The sequence below is a fragment of the Microtus pennsylvanicus genome, chromosome 1, assembly GCF_037038515.1.
Source record: "Microtus pennsylvanicus isolate mMicPen1 chromosome 1, mMicPen1.hap1, whole genome shotgun sequence".
NCBI lineage: Eukaryota > Metazoa > Chordata > Mammalia > Rodentia > Cricetidae > Microtus > Microtus pennsylvanicus.
The window spans coordinates 61,854,552-61,872,676 of NC_134579.1; the positions used below are offsets into that span (position 1 = coordinate 61,854,552).

Here is an 18,125-nt window from a genome sequence, read left to right on the forward strand (position 1 = left end):
GAACCTCACAGCTGGGCGGGCATCACTGCCATTAACCTCTGAGGCATGCGTGACAATGGGTTCCTTTGTGAGTGGCAGATGGAGCTGAGGGATTGAAAGACAACTAGGAACTTGGTTTGCTGCTGTTTATGACGGAGTTTTGAGTCTGTGAGTACCACACCCAGATCCAGAAGAGGAAGTTAAAATCAGTCAGACTCAGGCAGGACAGAGGCAGCCACTTTAGTTGCCTTTTATTTTTAGAAAGGCTTTATTTATTTCAAATTTTTATGTCTTTAAATGTTTTTTCTTGCATGTATGTAAGTGTGCTATGTGTGTGCTCGATGCCCAGAGGCAAGAAGTCTGCTGGACGCCCTGGCACTGGAGCTACAGACAGTTGTGAGCTGACATGTGGGTGCTGGGAATGGGACCCAGGTCCTTTACGAGAACAGCCTGTGTTCTTTTTTTTTTTTTTTCAAGACAGGGTTTCTCTGTGGTTTTGGAGCCTGTCCTGGAACTAGCTCTTGTAGAACAGGCTGGTCTCGAACTCACAGAGATCCGCCTGCCTCTGCCTCCCGAGTGCTGGGATTAAAGGCGTGTGCCACCAGCATCCGGGTGGACAGCTGGGCATGGGGCAGCCCTGTGACCCATTGCTGGGGAGATGGGCAGGATCCTGGGGCACAGCTAGGTACTCTGGGATGCTAAGCAGAACGACAGCCTTGAAGAAATGAGGGATCTGCAGGCTTTTCTTTCTTTTTCTAACAGAAAATACATAGGAAATTACACAGTAAAAAATGTAAGAGATTTACTCTCTTAATTAAAACAGAGACGGCTTTGAGGAAGTCGACTCTTAAAGCTGTGCTGGGAACAAGTGTTACCTGGTACTCTGGTGGTAAAGGGTCAGGAAACCTCTGCAGGTTACACACGGCAACGGCTCTCTGGTCCTGTCTGCAAGTCAGCTGCAGTGGGTTACTCCTGAGCGTGTCACAGTACGGGCTTGGCACCTGCCGCCTGAACACATGGAAGGCATGTTGGTGTCAGGGCATTTCCATGGCAACAGCCTGCTGAATAGAGGTCTACACCTCCTGGCATCAAACCATAAAGAGAAGGTTGCGGGTCCATTAGAGAGATGTCTTCTCAGCTACAATCCTGAGGGTTCAACAGTTCTTAGTAAATTTCTAATCCGGTTATCAAGACTCTCCCCAGAGGAGAGCAGATGCTGAGCATAGATGTGGAGGACTTATCTAGATGCTAAGAGCACATTACACCTTATTAAAGAAAATCTCATTTACCCTTTTCGATACCTTCGCCAGCAAAATCCAGTTCTGTAGGTCCACAGTCTAAATTAGCTTAATCACTGAGGGGAAAGAAATGTTTAAAATACAGAAAGGATGAAGTCTCACTTCTACTTCCTGGGAGACGGAACAGATGCATTTTTTCTCTCTTTTTCATTCAAAGCACAGCTGAAATCCTAGATACTAGAACTAACAAAATGAGAGGCACGGAAAGCAGAGAGAAGAGGGAGAGTAGGTAGGAACTTGAGGGTTAGAAACCCGGGGTAGTGGAACTTTCTCAACGACTGCAGAACAGACCAGCCAGGCTAAGTGGGTAAAGGCGAGTCCCGCAGTATGAGTTCAGTCCCCAGAACCCACATAAAAGCGGAAGGAGAGACCCAACTCCACAGAATTGTCCTCCAATCACACATGTGCCATGCCATCTAAACTTCTCTCTATGCACAATAAGGACACACACAATAATGCAGACAGGTGTTTTTTTTTTTTTTTTGAGACAGGGTTTCTCTGTTGACAGGTCTGGCTGTCTTGGAACTTGCTCTACAGACCAGACTGGCCTCGAACTCAGAGATCCACCATTAAAGGTGTACACCACCACTGCCCAGTGACAGATAATTTTTGTAAAGATTAATTTTTAAAAATTAATTTAATTTTTACTTTAAAAAAATCGGCAGACACTAGGGAGGCAGAGGCAGGCGGATCTCTGTGAGTTCGAGGACAGCCTGGTCTACAGAGCTAGTACCAGGACAGGAACCAAAGAGCTACAGAGAAACCCTGTCTTGAAAAACCAAAAACCAAACAAACAGAACAAAAAAACAAAAAAATCGGCAGAATAAGCAATCAGTAGAATAAGCAAGCAAGGAATCAGCAAGACTGTAAAGAGTCAACACCATCGACCAACAAACCAACGGTAACTACAAGATGTGCATCCTTTTCAAGAGCTCAGAGAACACACAACAAGACAAATCCTGTCGAGTCAGAATGCAAACCTCAGTAAGTTCAGAACAACTGAAATCATACGGAGTATTTCCTCCACTACAATGGAATCAAACTAGAATTCAACAGCAAAAACGTGACACGAAAAATGTCAAACCCTTGAAGCCTAAGTGACATACTACTAAATAACCCACAGGTCAAAGAACACTCTAGGGGGAAAAATACTTGTAACGAGATGAAAACTATAGCCTACACAAGATGTGACTGTGGGGTCTGCTGGGGGGGAAGTTTACAGTGGTCCAGACGCACAAAGAAGAAAAGCCTCTAAGCAAATGGCTCAGGCTCTGGAGACAAGAGCAGATGACCAGAACAAGCAGAAGGAAATAGGCCACAAAGAGCAGAAGCCAGTGAGAACAGAACCACACACGGCATCGGGGAATGGAAATGGACCGAGCCTGGCCTCCGTCTTACTGTGCAGCTGAAGATGACCTCTGGAGCAGGGGGATCACATGTTACTTCAGCTCACTGGCTTGGGGGCATTGGGAATCAAACCCAGAGCTTTGGCATTGCTGGGCAAATACTCTGCTAACTGAGCTATATAAGTAATCCCAAAAAATGATTGTTAAGGAAGATTAAAAAAAAACTCTATAAAGAAACAGAGAGAAGGGACCCTTTACCAGTATGAGGACTGAAGCAAGAGAGCACAGCACCTGACAGACAACTAAAGTTAACTTTACACATATAAATTTGATAATTTAAGCAATAAAAACCATAAAATGCCACAGTTTATTCAATGTGAGACACACACTTGGTTCACAATGGTATTAAAAGGGCAGTCTCCAGGTCCAGATCATGTCACTGGAGAAGTCTACTTTACACTTAAGAATAAAAGCTTGCACTTGGTGGTGGTGGTGCACACCTTTAATCCTAGCACTCAGGAGGCAGAGACAGGAGGAGCTCTGTGAGTTTGAGGCCAGCATGAGCCACAGGGCAAAACTGTCAGGGCGGAGTGTGGGGGGGGGGGTTCTGGAGAGATGGCTTGGTGGGTAAGAACTCATACTGCTCTGGCATAGGACCCTAGTTCAGTTCCCAGTGGCCACGCTGGACAGCTCACAGTGTCCTGTAACTATATGTACAAGGCATCTGACGCTCTTTTCCGGCCTCCCCGGGAGCCCACCAAATCTATGAATGCACATACATACGAGTAAAAAGAAAATGAATCTTAAAAAAAATAAAATGAGGAGAAACAGGGGAGGAGGAAGAAGGACACTGATTCTTTACAATCTCTCCCAGAAAGCAGAAGAGAAGGGGGTGCTTCTTAGAGTATTTTAAGATAAACAAGGTGCCAGGTGGTGGTGGTGCATGCCTTTAATCCCAGCATTTGGGAGACCGAGGCAGATGGATCTCTGTGGGTTCGAGGCCAGCTTGGTCTACAGAGCTAGTTCCAGGAAAGACTCCAAAGCTATAGAGAAACTCTGTTTCAGAAAACAAAAACAAACAAACAAAAAAGATAAGCAAGGAAGAAATTCTACATAAGAAAGAAGGGAGGAGAGGGAGGAGAGAGAGAGAGAGAGAGAGAGAGAGAGAGAGAGAGAGAGAGAGAGAGAGAGAGAGAGAATATCCTAGTTTGCAGAGTAAAGAACTCAAGAGGAGTCAAGAGATGCCTTACACAATAAAAGGGCTGGTGCTCCAGGTAGGTAGCAATGTCTACTGCATACATGCCTACTAAAACACTATGAAAACATGACGCAGAACAGCCATAAGAAACAGATGACTTCACCATCAACTGGAGACTTCATCTCCCAGAATGTATGGGGCAGAGGGCAGGACTCAGCATGGACAGAATCCAGCTCAGAAGTACCATCACCTTTCAAGGTCACAGGGAACATCCACTGAGAAAGGTCATCTGGACCAAATACACAAGCTAACCAAGGTCCTGAAGAGAACCCTAACACGCCATACCGATGACAACAGAATTAAACTAACCAATGTCCTGAAAAGAACCCTAACATGCCATGCTGATAACAATAAAATTAAACTACATATAATAAAGATACAGGAAAAGTTTTTAAGAGAAACAAGACTAAGTTAACAAAATGAAATGAAACTAAAAGCTTAGAATAAAACTCAGTACACATTAGGATTTATTCTTTTTTTTTTCTTTTTTTTTTTTTTTTTTTTGGTTTTTCGAGACAGGGTTTCTCTGTGGCTTTGGAGCCTGTCCTGGAACTAGCTCTGTAGACCGGGCTGGTCTCGAACTCACAGAGATCCGCCTGCCTCTGCCTCCCGAGTGCTGGGATTAAAGGCGTGCGCCACCATCGCCCGGCCCTAGGATTTATTCTTGAACACCCATACAAACTGCATTTTTTAAAGATTTATTTTCATTTTATGTGCATTGGTGTTCTGCCTGCGTGTATGTTTGTTTGAGGGGGCCAGACCCCCTGGAACTGGAGTTACAGACAGCTGTGAGTGCCATGTGGGTGCTGGGAATTGAACCTGGGCCTTCTCAAAGCATAGCCAGTGCTCCTAACTGCTATGCCATTTCTCCAGTCCTGTAAATAGCATTTTAAAATAATGACAATATCTAAGTATGATGACAAAATCCATTATTTAGGGACTATTATTCATGCTAAGCATTTGTTTTCCCAAATACATAAGATTTGAATAAAATATGGTTTGAATAACATGAAGTATATGCTCTGAGAGTCTTATCTAGTTAAAGGTAAAATAACTGTAAAGAACAGAAAACTACATAGCACTATTCCTTATAAATATATATTCAAAGCCCATAACAAAACTCAACATTTGTACAGAAACAACTACATGCCATGACTGAATATAGTTTATTCCAGAGATGCAAAGGTGGTTTAATATTTGAAAATCAAGAAAAGTAATCCACCATAATAGCAGGTTGGTGGCGCACGCCTTTAATCCCAGCACTCGGGAGGCAGAGGCAGGCGGATCTCTGTGAGTTCGAGACCAGCCTGGTCTACAGAGCTAGTTCCAGGACAGGCACCAAAGCCACAGAGAAACCCTGTCTCGAAAAAACCAAAAAAAAAAAAAAAAAAATAGCAGGTTAAAAAAAAAATCACACGAAGGGCTGGGGAGATGGCTTAGCGGTTAAGAGAACTGACTGCTCTTCCAGAGGACCCGAGATCAACTCCCAGGCCCCACAAGACAACTCACAACTGTCTCTGACTCTAGATCCAGGAGATCTGACACCCTTACACAGACACACATGATGGCAAAACCACTAAAACATGTAAAAAAAAAAAAAACTTGAAGCCGGGCGGTGGTGGCACACGCCTTTAATCCCAGCACTCGGGAGGCAGAGGCAGGCGGATCTCTGTGAGTTCGAGACCAGCCTGGTCTACAGAGCTAGTTCCAGGACAGGCTCCAAAGCCACAGAGAAACCCTGTCTCGAAAAACCAAAAAAAAAAAAAAAAAAACTTGAAAAAAAAATCACATGATTATATAAACTAAAGCAGAAAGCATTTGATAAAATTCCACATCCACGGGCTGGAAAGATGGCTCCGTGGTTGAGAGCATTGGCTGGTCTCCCAGAAGGACTAGGATCACTCCCCAGCACCCATATGGCAGCTCACAACTGTCTGTGACCCCAGTTCCAGGGGATCTGACACCATCGCAACAATGTACATGAAATAAAAAATTCTTAAAAAATTTGCCATCTACTTGTGGTTCAAAAAAAAAAAAACTTTAATCCCAGCACTCGGGAGGCAGAGGCAGGCGGATCTCTGTGAGTTCGAGACCAGCCTGGTCTACAGAGCTAGTTCCAGGACAGGCTCCAAAGCCACAGAGAAACCCTGTCTCGAAAAACCAAAAAAAAAAAAAAAAAAAAAAACTAAGAGAGAGAATAGCAAGGATATTTAAGTTACAGAGAACCTTCAAAAACAAGCCAACAACTTCATAATGATGAAGAGAGTGTTTCCTCCATACTGTGTTTGCGGGCTGGAAAACTCAATAGCCTACGGATGGTACTTCTCCTTAATCAGATGCACAGGTTTAATGCATGTCTGCCGAGCCATCTTACCAGCTCTTTTTTTTTTTTAAATATAGACAAGATTACTGTAAAAGTCACACAGGAAAGGAAACAGTAAAATTGTTTTGAGAGAGAATAAAGCAGGAGGAATCCATTTCCGCCACCCAACTGAAAGATATACTGTAGAATACTTCAGAAGCCACACACCGTGTGCCCCATGTGCCATGGAGGGACAGACGCACGGAAAGATGCATCAACAGAGAAGATGGGAAAGGCCCACGTGAATATATGCAATTGCTGTGGAGGGCAAAGAGAGAGCTGGCAAGACAGCTCAGCGGTAGGGGTGCTTACTGCCGAGGACCGCTGCTCAATCTCCAGAACCGGTGTCTGTGGTGCTATTTACCTGGGGCCTCAGGCCTGCTCGGCAGACACAAGTTTGGCAAAGAGCTCTCAGACTTAGCATCAAAAACATAATTCCTGGGTGGAGAGAGCCCAGCGGTACTGTGTCTGCCGAGCAGTCATGAGGTCCTGGGGTAATTGGCACCACAGGCACCAAGAACAGAACAGAACCAGTTATGAATTACCCATTTATTCAGAAAAAGGACTTCATTAGCATCTTTTGCTCAAACAAAAACCATGATAAAGTGTTGGCAAGATGGCTCAGTGGGTAGAGGCATTCTGCCAAACCTGATAACCCAAGTTAGGTCCCCAGGACCTGTGTGGTGGAAGGAGAGCAGCTATTTCTGCAGGTTGTCATGTACAAGAGTGTGACATCCAGACATGCACACACCACACATAAAAATGTTTATAAAAACATGCTAAGAGTTTGAAACACTAAGATATACACTTTCAGAAGATATGTGCAAACCTTGTATCTAACAAGAACTAGCATCTAGAATATGTGATCTTTAAAATGCTATAAAACAATCCGATTAGAAAATTAGCTTAAAATATGGAAGCAATCAATAAAAAGGTTACAAAGACAACAAATGTGCACAGAAAACCAGTTCACACCACTAACCATTAGAGGACATGCAAACTAAAATCATGAAAACATCACTACACACCTGTGAACACAGAATGAGCAATAGTGATAACACCAAATGCCGGCACCAATGTGGAGAAACCATTGCACACTCCTTCCCGGAATTTTAGGAGAGAATTTGGCTGTTTCTTAGAAAATTAAACCTACAACTACCACATGAGCCAACAACTGTAGTTTTGAAAATGAAGGTTTATGCTCACGTAGAAACTTTTGCATAAATGTTTATAGCAATTTTATTCACAATAGTCCCAAAGTGGAAACAACTCAGATGTCTTCAGAGCCATGTAATGGAATACTGCTCAGTCTAGAAAGATCCGATTAGCATAGTTTCCCAGGCTTTTAATCCCAACTCTTGGGAGGTTGAGGCAGAAGGACTACCATGAATTCCAGACCATTCTCGTACATTTAGTAGTAGGCTAGCAAAGGCTACACAGTAAGACCTTGTGTCAAAAAGAGAGCAAAGCAAGCTGGGTGGTGGTGCACACTTTAATCCCAGCACTTGGGAGGCAGGTGGATATCTGTGAGTTCAAGGCCATGGTCTACAAGAGCTAGTTCCAGGACAGGCTCCAAAGCTACAGAGAGATCCTGTCTCAAAAAAAAAAAAAAAAAAAAAAAAGGCAAAACACAAGTTAGTAATATACAACAATGTAGTTAAATTTAAACATTAAAGGAAAACACCAACCACACTGTGTATATTCATTTTTAAAATTTCCATAACATCTTTATGTATCGTTTGAAATGACAGAGATACAGAAGTGGACAACAGATCATGGGATTCAAGAGTTTGGGGAGGGGCTGGGTTGAGAGGAAAGCGGGCGTGTCCTTGTGGTAGTCCTGTCCCCAGTCAGACTGTGCCTCCCTGGTTATGTGGTGTGCTGCTGCGCACACTGCAAACAGGCTTTTCAGAACGGCTCCTATCAGGAAATTACAGCCCATCAGATCTTCCACACTGTTTATACCTTCACATACATAACTGTTCAGCTTAGGGTTATAGTTACAGAAACAACTTTGTATTTCCTTTTTTCTTCCAGCTTCCGGATACTAAATGAACATTTGCTTGTATAGTCACGTGTGAATTCTTCTAGTTTGTGATTCAAAACAATCCTGTAATTACTTACGATTATTATGAAGAACTCATAGAATATTTTCTACATACAGCAGCTGGTATTTGATGCTCAAGACAGAGAACACAGTCAGAAGTGAACTGCACCAAGACATATGTGGAAACACCGTCTTACTTTTGCCTCTGCTGATCGATCCAGAATTTACAGCTCTTTCTGACGAATTCACAGCCCATTCCTCGGCCCCAGTCGAGTTTCTCCGCCATGCTGTAATTAGCTTTGTACCAGCTGTGGAAACAACGCAGAGAAAGCGCCTTTTATTGACTCTAGCAGTGTGCAGAGCAAAGACTTAGCAGGGACCCCGGAGACCATGGCCGGAGCTGCACACTATAAGGGACCCGGAGACCATGGCCAGAGCTGCACACTGTAAGGACCCCGGAGGCCACGGCCAGAGCTGCACACTGTAAGGGACCCGGAGGCCATGGTCAGAGCTGCACACTGTAAAGGACCCGGAGGCCATGGCCAGAGCTGCACACTGTAAGGGACCCGGAGGCCATGGTCAGAGCTGCACACTGTAAAGGACCCGGAGGCCATGGCCAGAGCTGCACACTGTAAAGGACCCGGAGACCATGGCCAGAGCTGCACACTGTAAAGGACCCTGGAGGCCATGGCCAGAGCTGCACACTGTAAGGACCCCGAGGTCATGGCCAGAGCTGCACACTGTAAGGGACCCTGGAGACCATGGCCAGAGCTGCACACTGTAAAGGACCCTGGAGGCCATGGCCAGAGCTGCACACTGTAAAGGACCCCGGAGACCATGGTCAGAGCTGCACACTCTCAAGGACCCTGAGGCCATGGCCAGAGCTGCACACTGTAAAGGACCCGGAGGCCATGGTCAGAGTTGCACACTGTAAAGGACCCGGAGGCCATGGCCAGAGCTGCACACTGTAAAGGACCCAGAGACCATGGTCAGAGCTGCACACTGTAAAGGACCCGGAGGCCATGGCCAGAGCTGCACACTGTAAAGGACCCAGAGACCATGGTCAGAGCTGCACACTGTAAAGGACCCGGAGGCCATGGCCAGAGCTGCACACTGTAAAGGACCCGGAGGCCATGGTCAGAGCTGCACACTGTAAAGGACCCGGAGGCCATGGCCAGAGCTGCACACTGTAAAGGACCCTGAGGCCATGGCTAGAGCTGCACACTGTAAAGGACCCAGAGACCATGGTCAGAGCTGCACACTGTAAAGCCCTTGCTGCAGGAGGGCTGCTGCACAGGACTGTGAGAAAAGGTTCTTAAATCAAAGGCAGTTTAGCCAGCAAATTCTCCAGCTTCAGGGCATCCAGAGTCGCCTTCTGGCCTCTGTGGGTACTCACATACACACAGCATAGACACACAAATAAAATAAGCCAGGTGTGTGGGGTACCCTTTAATCCCGGCACTGGTGAGACAGATCTCTATGAATTTGAGACTAGCCTAGTCTACAATGTGAGTTTCAGGCCAGACAGAACTATAAAATGAGACCCTGTCTCAAATAATCAAACAAAACTCCAAAAAAATAAAAATTTTAAAATTCTAATCTAATCTAAGGAAGTCAGATAAACTAAAATATTCTAAATAATGAGTTTTACAAAAGACAAAGTGTACTACCAGCAAAACTTAGCTGGTGTGGGGACCTGAGGCTTGTATGAGGAAGCATTGGAAACAGGGTTTCCAGGGGTAACTGGGCTACAAGATCATTTACTGGGTTGGATGAACCGTCCTTTCTTTCAAAAGCAGCAGAAAGAACTGTGCTATGGGCACTAAAAGTAAATCTGTTCTCAGGAGGTTCAGGTTTTATATAAAATTCCAACACTTGGTTGATAATCACCAAGTGCTATGCCATTGTTCTAGGGCTTTCCATACAGTAGCTCGGGTGAGCCTCAGAAGCCTCGATGGAGGAAGTATTACTGTTACTGCTACTTTACAAGTGAGGGACGCAGACACCGGCACACACCAGCTAAGGGACAGTGCCTGGGACTTACAGCTTTGGTCTCAATGTCTCTATGAGCTTTAAAACGTGAGCTCTAACCCACATAACGTGAAAATGATGTTTATAATGGGCACATATACTTGCAGTATATACACACAGTCATGTCATAACTAATTTCAGAATACTTCCATCACCCCCTCCCTAAATAAACCAAGTTCCTGTCCCCATCTCCCATTCCTCACAAACACTAAACCACTGCCAGACTTACTCTTCCACTTAACATAATGTTTTCAAGGCTCATACATCTTGCAGTGCATAGCAGAATCTCTCTTTTTTTTTCTTTCTTTTTTTCAGACTTTAGTGTGGGGACAGTTTTAAGGTACTAGCAAAACGAGTAGAGGGTACAAAGAGTTCCTAGATTCTCCCTACCTCCACAGACTCATAGTGCCCCTCACCCAAGTTACATATTGGTTACACCAGTGAATTTACACAGGAATTTACATTACTACCAAACCCCACAGTACACATTAGGCTTCACTCTTAGGGTGTATGCTCTGCCTCGCATGCATGCGTAAAGCCCCTAAGTTGGCTCTCCAGCACCACAAGGAAAGAAGGGAGAAATGGAGGGAGGGAGGGAAGGCATCTATCAAGAGGATGCCATGCGCATGGTTTAGTGCCCCACCCTGTCTTCTGCGTATCCATCTCTCCTTCCTGCACCAAGGCTGGCAACCACCTCCTTACAGTTTTACCCTTCGTCACACAGTGGCCTTGTAGTCTGAAGCCTTTGCGGACTGGCTTCTTCCATTCAGTATCCATGTCTTCTCATGGACTGTAGCTTCTTTGTTGTTGGTGCTAAACAACTCTTCCTTATCGAGCCAACATGAGCCTCTTTTGTTGCAGGTGTACGATTTCAACTCATTTCATAATTATCAAGGAGCACAGCTAGCTATATGGTAAGAACATCTTCGGTTTTATAAGCAGTCACCAAACTGCTTTATAAGCAGTCCTCCAATGTGGCTGAATCATGCTGCTTTCCTACTGACAATAAATGAATTCTGTGACTCTGTGTCCTCGCCTGGACTTGGAGGTACTGGTGCTCTGTATATAGTCACGTCGCATTCATGTCTCATGAGAGTTTTAATGGTAGTTTGTTAATGACATGTGATGTCATGCATCTTTGCATATGCTCATTTGTCTCTGTATATTTTTTTTTGAAGAAATACTCTTGATTTTTCATCTCTTTTTAAATTACGGCTTTTTCCCTATGGCCTTTTTCTTATTGTGCCATTAACTGTTCCTCTACATACTCTGAAAACTGTATGGTCACTATACAAATGACCTGCAAACATGTTTTCTTATTCTGTGAGTTATATTTTTATTTTCTTTTTTTGGATTTTCTTTTTTTTTTTTTTTTTAAAGTTTTATTTATTTATTATGTACAGTATTCTGCCTGCATGTATCCCTGCAGGCCAGAAGAGGGCAACAAATCTCACTGCAGATGGTTGTGAGCCACCATGTGGTTGCTGGGAATTGAACTCAGGACCTATGGAAGAGCAGGCAGAGCTCTTAACCACTGAGCCATCTCTCCAGCCCCCTTTTTTTGGATTTCCGAGACAGGGTTTCTCTGTAGCTTTTGGTTCCTGTCCTTGAACTAGCTCTTGTAGACCAGGCTGGCCTCGAACTCACAGAGATCCACCTGCCTCTGTCTCCCTGGTGCTGGGATTAAAGGCGTGCGCCACCACCGCCCGGCCTTTATTTTCTTGATAATTTTCTTTGAAGCACAATTTTTAAATTTTTCTGATGAAGTCCAAATGTTCTATTATCTTTGGTTGCTGGTATTAGATCTAAGAATCATTTCCTAATCCAGTATCAAAGAGACTCAATCTGCTTTATGTCAAGTGCTTTACGGTCTCAGCTATTATGTCAGGTCTTGTTAAATTCTGACCTGGTCCTGGCCCATTTGTTAAAGTGTTCTTTTCCTGTTGAAGGTCTTGGTGTCTCTGCCAATGCCCGAGCACTACACTTGGTCAAGATGCTTCCTGGGGTGTGAGGCGCTACACCAGTGAATCTGCATACTTGTGTAGAATGTGCAAAAAAAGGTTTAAATTAGCAAACCTAAAAGATGTACCAACCAATCAGGATTATTTAGATCCTAAACAAATCAGTTGTAAAAGGAGAAAAACAAGGGGTTATATAGCTATATAATCCTCCATAACAAGATATTATAAAATATTAAGAAATTATTAATTTTGTTAATTAAAAGTCATATATTATAGGAGCTTGTAGGGGAATAAAATATATAGGGAACATATCTGCAACTTTCTTTTTTTTTAAGATTTATTTATTTAATTATTATGTATACAACATTCTGCCTCCATATATGCCTGCAGGCCAGAAGAGGGCACCAGATCTCATTACAGATGGTTGTGAGCCACCATGTGGTTGCTGGGAATTGAACTCAAGATCTCTGGAAGAGCAGCCAGTGCTCTTAACCTCTGAGCCATCTCTCCAGCCCCCTGCAACTTTCAAGATAATAAAGACAATGTTACAAATGAGAAACAACACATTGTTGTTTCTAGTCTATAGGAACATGAGAATCACTGTTTTATATGCATTGTTTTCTTTGTATTGTGTGTATTATTATATTTCATAATAAAATATGTAAAAAGAATAATATCCACAAGATGAAAGAAGTCTACATGAACTTAAGTATTTGTTATCACTTTATAGAATGTACCTTTTTAATTTCAAATTTTACATGCTAATAATGACTTTCAGAGTGGCATTCCTTCCTGGGAAGGGGAAGTAGACAAGCTCTCCTTAATAAATTGGCAGCATGGGGGAAGGGAGGAAGAGTAGTAGGGGAGTAAGAAGGGGAGAAGGGGAGCAGGAGGAGCAGGAGGGATCAGGAAGATCGAGTTAGGTAAAGGACAGAAAGGGAGAGCAAGGAAAGAGATAGCTTGAAAAAGGGAGCCAGAAACCAGGCACTAGGGAAATCACAAGGATGATCCCAGCTAAGAATCTAAGCAATAGTGGAAAGGGTACCTAAACCGCCCTTCCCCTGCAGTCAGATTGACGACTACCTTAATTGTCATCACAGAACCTTCATCCAGTAATTGATGGAAGCAGATGCAGAGATCCACAGCTAGACTGGAGTAAACTCCTGGAATCCAGGCATAGAGAGGAAGGAGCAATATTATACGCAAAGGGGCCAAGACCATGATGGGGATACCCACGAAAACAGCCTACGTGAGCTAGTGGGAGCTCAGACTCTGGACTGACAGCTGGGGAACCAGCCTAAAATCAAACTAGGCCCTCTGAATGTGGGTGACAGGTGTGTGGCTTGGGCAGTTTGTGGGGCCACTAGCAGTGGAACCAGTATTTATTCCTAGTGTATGATCTGGCTCTTTGGAGCCCATTCCCTAAGAAGGGATACCTTGTTCAGTCTAGATTCAGTGGGGAGGGCCCTGGTCCTGCCTCAAGTGATGTGACAGACTTTGTTGACTCCCCACGGGAGGCCTCAATGACCTGCGTCTTAACTCCCACTCTTTCCCCTGGATTAACAGGCAGGAAGCTGATTCTCACCTGAGCTGATTTCTTGCTCTCATTAAGCTAATTCACTCTTGGTTTTCCAGAGGTCACTGATTTTGTACTGGTAGGGAAAAGCTGCCTCAATCAAGTCCTTTCTGACCTAGATCTCTGGCTCTCTTTAAACAGAAAAGAGAATTTCTTAGTCTCATATCATCATCATCGTCACCATCATCATCATTACCACCACTATCATTATTTAGTGGGCGCTTCTATGTTGGGGATGGAACCTCGAATATGCCAGGCAGTGTTCTACCATTAAGCCACTGCACCCCATTCTGCTCATTTTTATTGAGACTGTTCTCAGAGTCAGCTATGAGCTCTGTGTTGTCATGACTTCTGTATTTTAAAATCTTTATACTTCTGTGGTGACCTGAATGACCATCTCTCCCCACCCTCATAGGTCCATATATTTGAACCATTTGGGAAGGATTAGGTGTGGTCTTCTTAGAGATGTGACACTGGGGAGTGGGGCTTTGGGGTTTTTTAAATATTCCTGTGAGTCCCAGGGCTCTTTCTGCCTCCTGGCTGTGGATCAAATGAACTGTGAACTCCTGCTCGGAATTAAACCTGGGTCCTCTGGAAGAGCAGCCAGTTTTCTTAACTGCTGAGCCATCTCTCCAGCCCCTAAATCTTTATACTTCATCGACCCCTCAAAAGTTAAGGCAATATCAATTATTTTCATGGTGTGTGGTTTGTTTTCTTTTTTTAATTTTTGAGGCAAAGTCTTATTGCGCAGCGGAGACTGAAACTCAGTCACCCTGCGCCAGCATCTGGACACTAGGATTAGAGTTACAGGCAGCATCACCACGTCAGTTCATTTCCAGGGTTTAATGACACTTTTGTTGTTGGCTTTCAAGTTCGATGCTATTTTTAAATTTCTCGTAGGCTGTTTTAGAAAAAACAAGAGGCAATAATGCTCCTACTAAAATTTCTAGGACCCTGTTAGGTAAGAGTTATATAAGGTATTTTATTTAAATAAAATATTTCACTGTTCTACCAGAGAGTTCTATTCATTTAAAAACTAGGACTCTGTGCTGGGAATGGTGGCACTCACTGTTAATCCCAGCAGCTGAGGGGCAGAGCAGATGGATTTCTGTGATTTTGAGGTCAGGCTGGTCTACCAAGCAAGTTCCAGGTAGGTAGAAATACACTGTCTTAAAAACACCAAATAAAACAAAACACCAACAAAAAGCCTAGGAATCTGTACATCACTCATTCAATAATTTAAAACTATCTAGGTTAGTTTTCCCTTCATATCAGCATGGCTTCATAGTATCTTAGATTTTGTTATATTTACTCCGTTATATTAAGAACAAACCGCACAAAAGTCAAAGAATTGCTAAGTACATTTTGCTTTGGAATACCAGCATTTTCTTAAGCTACATTTTGAATATTATTTTATTTTATAAACTCGTCATTTTCTCACAGTTGTCTTACCCAGTGTCCTCCATTAATGCCAGAGTGATTCGAGAGAGGACTCGGTTCTGGGTGTGAGAACCAGTCATTGCTTCATTCTGAAAATTACCAACAGATTTTATTAGAAGAGAACTCTGTGATCCCTATGCATATTTAAGATGTTTCATGTGGTTAAATTTTCTAGAAAATGATCAAATACGAAAGCTTTTTAAAGCATCTCAGTTGAGGAAGTAGCCTCTACTCTCTGATTTCTCCGCCGTGACAGACAAGCAGCAGTGGAGACTTCCTGATGAAAATGAACACAGCATCCATGGGATGAGGGTCCCTACTGCAAACAGCTCTTCTCCCTGAGCAGCATCAAGTGAGCGAGTGGTGGAGACGGGGAGTCAGGGGGAATGTTTACATGGATTTGCAAGGAAAGCCCTTCCCTAACTCTCAACTTTGTGACCACAGAAACCTACACTAATATTAGTGCAGAACAAGCGTGGCAGAACCAGGGGACCAAGGGATTACGGCAAAATACCCAGGTGCTCAGTAGTTTAATTTACATCGTATGACTCCGACCAGGCAGCCACATCCTGGTGAGGGCTCCAGGCCCTGTAGGCAGCAAATCTCTAGGAAGTCAGAGAGTTCTCTGAGTCTCTAAAGGACACTGAGTGTTCTTTCCCCATACCGTAACATCACCTTTAATATAACGGTCCAGGGACACAATGCTTATTAACAGAATCAATGAAGCTAATAAAATTGGTATTCTTGGGTCTTCTACTGAAAAGCACATAAAATTTCATTTCTGGCCACTCTATAGTTTCCAAGGAAATCACTTAAGAAAATTCCTTAAGGAAAATACAAAGACAGAAATGCCCATAGGAGGAATGAGGTATTTGCTTTCATAAGTGTCTGCCATTGTTACCCTTTGTGACCTAGACCACAGCATCTGAGCAGAGAGAAACTCGTTCTTCCTGAGCTTATGACCTTCAGACATGAGCTCTGCTTGCTGCAGCTATCTAAACATATCTCGAAGAAAAAATATAGAAACACACCTTCTAACCAAGGCATTTCACTTCAGAGTCTTAATTCTCCCTCCAGATTCTCCCTGTATAAACCAATGTGACCTGGGATTAACTTTCTGGCTCTATTCCCCAGAAACCAAATAGACAGGACATTACCTGGTAAGAGCACATGAGAGGAAAGGCCTGTTGATGCACCTTGGCCTTGGGAGAACTATAATGAAACCCACTAGTAAGTTACAGCTGGGATGTCACCGTGTAAAGTGACCATTGGGGGCATCCCTGCGGAGTCTGAAAGGTTAGTCTGTGAAACCACTAAAAAATCCCTGCTCCTCTGTGGGTCACAGTACTCTTAAACCAAACTAGATCTCACATTCATCCAAGGGACAGTTTTGTGTTCCTGTTCTGCAACTGAGGGGGAGCGGCACTGCTGACAGCCGCTGGGTATAACACAAGGAAAGCTCCCAATTCTGCTGTGCCAACGTCCTTGTAAGGAACTGTCCCAACACAGCCTGGTGACTGTTTAGTTGAGCTAAGAATGTCCGCTACTGCACCACTCTGCAAGGCACGCACGGCAGTCGCTCACCACATCTTTTCTTGAGACAGGTTCTCACTATGTAGCTCTGGCTGGCCGGGAACTCATTACACAGACCAGGGTAGCCTCTTGTAGACCAGGCTGGCCTCGAACTCACAGAGATCCACCTGCCTCTGCCTCCTAAGTTCTGAAACTAAAGTGTGTGCTACCATGCCTGTTTTCTTTTTTAATACGAAAATTTAGGACTAGGATATATCTCAGAAATAAAAGCCGGGCGGTGGTGGCGCACGCCTTTAATCCCAGCACTCGGGAGGCAGAGGCAGGCGGATCTCTGTGAGTTCGAGGCCAGCCTGGTCTACAAGAGCTAGTTCCAGGCTGGTCCAAAGGTAGTGAGTTCTTTCAGCTGATTGTTCACAGTCAGCCATTTGTGTTTTCTGTTGATTAATAACAGTCAGCCATTTATGACAGTTGTTAGCAACTGTTCACAGTTGTATAACAATTGTTTACCCTGTCAATTGTTAGCAACCGTTCAGGGTTGTTAGCTGTTAGCGATTGATTACCCTGTTAGGGGCTGGAGAGATGGCTCAGGGGTTAAGAGCATTGTCTGCTCTTCCAGAGGTCCTGAGTTCAATTCCCAGCAACCACATGGTGGCTCACAACCATCTGTAATGAGGTCTGGTGCCCTCTTCTGGCCTGCAGGCATACACACAGACAGAACATTGTACACATAATAAATAAATAAATATTAAAAAAAAAAAAAGAGCTAGTTCCAGGACAGGAACCAAAAGCTACGGAGAAACCCTGTCTCGAAAATTCTAAAAAAAAACAAAAAAGAAAAGAAAAGAAAAGAAAAAAGCCAAGCATGCACAAAGTTGTGGGTTCAATCCCAGTAACACAAAAGCAAAATGACAACAGCTTTTAGTCTGGCATAGGGTACACATCTGCAATCCCAGCATTCAGAAGCAAGAGGGTTGCTGTAAGTTCAAGGCCAGCTTGGACTACATAATAAGACACTGTCTTAAAAACAAAAAAAGATTTATTATTTAAAACATAATGTTCAGTAACACAGGCCTGTTTTGTTTGCATAACTGAATATTGTGCAGCCCTTAACAATTAGGAGAGCCAAGGTTGCAGTCTATGCTACTAATGATGTTCCACCTTACTTCATAGCCTGTCTGAATCTCAATTCCAAAGTAATTTTGGAATTACTTTAGCTTGATTTACTTTAGTAAATTCATTCTCCTTTCAGATTCTCTCTATACAAATGTTTATACAGAAACACATTACATAAAAT

The 18,125-nt window shown here is 43.6% G+C and overlaps 1 protein-coding gene across 2 annotated transcripts in view; it reads right to left on the reverse strand.

Annotated features, from left to right (window-relative positions):
• Lmln (leishmanolysin like peptidase) overlaps positions 1-18,125 on the reverse strand; it is a 59,825-nt gene that overhangs the window by 13,633 nt on the left and 28,067 nt on the right. For both annotated transcript variants that reach the window (XM_075965932.1, XM_075965941.1), the window contains exons 11-13: positions 15,311-15,387; positions 8,488-8,598; positions 855-987 (exon numbers count right to left, since the gene is read on the reverse strand). In XM_075965932.1, coding sequence (XP_075822047.1) covers positions 855-987; positions 8,488-8,598; positions 15,311-15,387 — 321 coding nt within the window. The remainder of the gene's footprint in view (positions 1-854; positions 988-8,487; positions 8,599-15,310; positions 15,388-18,125) is intronic.